General features: G+C 70.2%; 1 protein-coding gene across 1 annotated transcript; it reads right to left on the bottom strand.

Annotated features, from left to right (window-relative positions):
* Positions 1-283: 283 nt before the first annotated feature.
* On the bottom strand, positions 284-3,038 carry FOXF1 (forkhead box F1). Its single transcript, XM_047079015.1, has 2 exons — positions 1,885-3,038; positions 284-444 (listed from the first exon to the last, which is right to left on the bottom strand). Exons 1-2 carry the CDS (start codon positions 2,876-2,878, stop codon positions 284-286), a joined length of 1,155 nt encoding a protein of 384 aa, XP_046934971.1. The 5' UTR covers positions 2,879-3,038.
* Positions 3,039-3,556: the final 518 nt, after the last annotated feature.

Genomic DNA, 3,556 nt, shown 5'->3' with positions numbered 1-3,556 from the left:
CAGCCGGCTTCAACTGGTTCAAAAATAGATTTTTATTTACCAACAGCTGCAGTCAGACCAGGCCCCTCAGCCACCACTTGTTAATTTTTTGAGGGAGTGGGTGCCGCCGAGAGCTGGCTCTTCCTTTGCCTTGGGGACTCCTTTCCAAATAATCCGGGTGGGTAGGGGTCAGACCCTCGTCTTCGGCCTACGGTTATACCTCAAGAATGGAGCAGTTTCTGCGACGGGTTCCGGGTCCCCGGGCCAGGCCGCCCGTGCCCAGAGGGCCCCGCGGGCTGTGGTCTCACATCACGCAGGGCTTGATGTCTTGGTAGGTGACCTGCTGGTGGTAGTAGGAGCCGCTGCCCGCCGAGTGCATGGACGAGGGCGCCATGGTGTTGAAGGAGAAGACGAACTCCTTGCGGTCACACATGCCAGGCGACTGGGAGTGATACCTCGGGATGCCTGCAGAGGAGGGACAGGAGAGCAGGGAGCACAGCGTTAGGACGGGCCCCGGGCGCCAGGAGGAGAAGGCCGCCTCCAGGCCCGGGCGCGGGGGCCCACCGCCTCCCTACGCCCCACCGAGGTGCCAGAGTCCAGAGCTCTGGCCTCAGGCGGGTCCAGGCGGCCCCGGGGGGTTCGGGCCGGGCTCTGTGCTCCAGCAGGAGATCCCGGGACCCCAGTGACAAGCACCGTTTCCTGGGTGCCGCGGCCTGGGCCTCCTCCGCCTCCGTCACCAAGTCCGGGGCTGGGGCTTCCTGAGGCCACAGGGGAAGGGGTGAGGGGGCCGCCGCGGGCCAGGAGACCGCAAGGACAGCCTGGCCCCCACCTCCAGGGCCAGCACAAGGCCTGTGCCCGGTGCCGGGGCACCCGCCTCCCAACCCCAAAGGCTGCGAGGCCCTGGTACACGACGACGGGAGGCTTCTCCGGGGGAAGAGCCCCTTGGAGAAGGGCCCCCTGCCCCCCGCCCCGGGGTGAGGAGAGGCAGCCAGAGCCGGGAGTCTGAAGCAGGGCGATCCCCGCCGAGGGGTGGCCCTCCAGCCTCCGGGCTGGCTCCTGCCTCCCATGGGCGGCTGACAGCTGAGCCCTGACAGGCCCCGAGCAGCTCCTCCGAGCCCTTTCCAGACCCAGACCCAGACCCAGGGAGGCTGGCGGGTGCCAGAGGAGGGTGCCGGGCGGGAAGCTGTTCCCCCTTGGAGGCGTCCTCCTTGGAGGGGTGAGGAGGAGGGTATCTGGGGAACAGAAAGCCCGGAGCTCTGAAACAAAGAGTCTGTGGGGCCTGCACCTCTAACTCGGTCTGGGCCTGGCCACAGCCCCTGTGTGCCTCTGTCACCACAAAATGTGCCCCAACCCGACATTCCCAAGGCCAGGCCTGGTTCCCCAGGAGCCCAGCGTGCTGGGCCTCTGAACACCCGGCCCAGGCAGCTTGGGGCCTAACTCTCCCTCTCGGCCCAGGCAGCTTTCCGGTGGGGACTACGGAGCCGGGCGACCAGGGCCGGGCTCCCGCTCCACATCCTGGGAACTTGCTGAGGTGTGTGAGGGCGCTGAGGACCCAAAGGGATGTAAAACATCGGGGTCTGAGTCTTTTTTGGCGAGGAAGGGGCCTACTTGGCCAGGCTGGGGGCTACCGGCAGCGGGGAGTTGGAACCGAAAATGAGAAGCAACAATTATCGTGGCCCAAATTGCCCTCCCCCCTGCGCTCACCCCTCAAAGTGGGGGAGGTCCGGCCAAGACGTAGCTTGGCGAGCCGCTGCCTCCCCCAAGCACCGGGGCCGGCACCCCGCGGAAGTGGCCGAGAGTTCTCGCCCGGGGCGGTCGGCGGTTTGGGCGCCTGCTCTCGGGACCAGCGCGCCGACGGATGTCGGAGGCCCCCGGGACCGGGACAGCCCTGGTCCCCCCACTCACCTTGCAGCTCGGCTGGGGCGTTGTGACTGTTCTGGTGTAGATACGGCTGGTCCAGGGAGTGCGTGGAGAGGCTGCCGGACAGGGGGTTGGCCGTGGGGTTGCAGGGGGACAGGGGCTGCTGCTTGATGTAGGAGGCGCCGCTGTTGAGCGCGGCAGAGGCTGAGGGCGGCCAGGCGGCCGTGGAGCCCGAGTAGACCGCGTGCGGCTCCATGACCCCGCCGGCGGCCGCAGGCAGCAGCGGGGAGGCCGGCACGGAGCTGTCGTGGTGCGGGTACTCACCGGCCGCGGCACCGCCACAGCTGCCCATGTACGAGTGGCCGCCGTTGGCGGGCAGGTGTGGCACCGAGTGGCTGGGCAAGGCCATGCCGTCCACGTTGCCCGGCAAGTGGCCGTTCATCATGCCCAGGCCGCCCTCCAGCGCCAGGCTGTTGGGCGGGCACGAGAGGCCGCCCGCGGAGCTCTGGAAGCCGTAGGTGTCCGGGAGGTGGTTGAAGCCCAGCCCGTTCATCATGCTGTACATGGGTTTGAGCGCCTGGCATTTCCTTCGGAAGCCGCGCGGCCGCCGCCGAAAGGAGCCCTCCTCGAACATGAACTCGCTGGCCGGGTCGATGGTCCAGTAGTGGCCCTTGCCGGGCCGCCCCAGGCCCTTGGGCAGCTTGATGAAGCACTCGTTGAGCGAGAGGTTGTGGCGCACCGAGTTCTTCCAGCCCTGGTAGGAGCCGCGGAAGAAGGGGAAGCGACTCTGCAGGAACTGGTAGATCTCGCTGAGCGTCAGGCGCTTGGTGGGCGAGCTCTGGATGGCCATGACGATGAGCGCGATGTACGAGTAGGGCGGCTTCTCGGGGCGCCGGATGCCGGCGTTGGTCTTCTTGGCCTTGGACGGGCCGGACGACGCGGGGTCCATGGCCGCGCCGCCGCCGCCGCCGCCGCCCCCGCCGCCGCCGCCGCCGCCGCCGCCGTGCGGTGGCTGCTGCTTCTCGGGCGCCGAAGACATCGGGTGGCTGCTGCTGCCGCCGCCGCCGCTGCCGCCGCTGCTCTGCGCCGCCGACGAGCCGGGAGGAGGAGGAGGAGGAGGAGGAGGAAGAGGAGGGGGGGGGAGGAGGGCGAGGGGGAGGGGGCTGCGCGCGCGGGGCTGGCTGCGCCTCTGCCGTCATCCGCGGCCACTGCTCCGGAGCGGGCCTCGGCGCGCCCTCCCCCGGCCGCCCGCCCGTCCTCCCCGAGGAGCGGCTGGATCCGCCGGCGGTTGGCGCGGGGCCCCCCTCTCTCCAGCTCCCTCCTCCCCCCCTCTCTCTCCTCCCTCTTTCCCTCTCGCCCTCCCACTAGGGAAGGAGCCGAGCGGAGGCTGAGGGCAGCCTCTTTGCCGCAGCCCCGGCAGAGGCCGCGAGGAAGCCCCCTCCCAGCCCGTGTTTTGGGGGGAGGCACCACCTCCGGGGGCCTGCGGCCGTGCGCCCCCGCGGGGAGCAGCTCCCGGCCCCCGCCACCCGTGGCGCTCGGCTCCACGGCTCCAGCCAGGCCGCCCTCACTGCATCTTCTCTCCGCGGCGTCCCGCGGGCCGGACCGAGACCCTCCAGGAGTTCCCTCCCCTCCCCGCCCCCCTCCGAGCCCCGCGTTGGTGGGCGCTTAAAGGGCCCCCACCCTCGCCGCCCGGGGGCCGCCGGCAGAACCGCCCCGC

This window comes from Lynx rufus, unplaced genomic scaffold (genome assembly GCF_022079265.1).
Source record: "Lynx rufus isolate CCGP_SWC_20201006 ecotype Redwood Valley unplaced genomic scaffold, mLynRuf1.p SCAF_16, whole genome shotgun sequence".
Lineage (NCBI taxonomy): Eukaryota > Metazoa > Chordata > Mammalia > Carnivora > Felidae > Lynx > Lynx rufus.
Note: the sequence above shows the minus strand (reverse complement) of the source record. Positions and strands in the feature narration are given on the sequence as shown.

Bases quoted from the DNA above. Each gene is read 5' to 3' on its own strand.
- FOXF1 (XM_047079015.1), bottom strand. From the start codon at position 2,878: ATGTCTTCGGCGCCCGAGAAGCAGCAGCCACCGCACGGCGGCGGCGGC. The intron at 445-1,884 runs GTGAGTGGGGGG...CCTCCTCTGCAG, and splicing joins CGCCCCAGCCGAGCTGCAAG to GCATCCCGAGGTATCACTCC.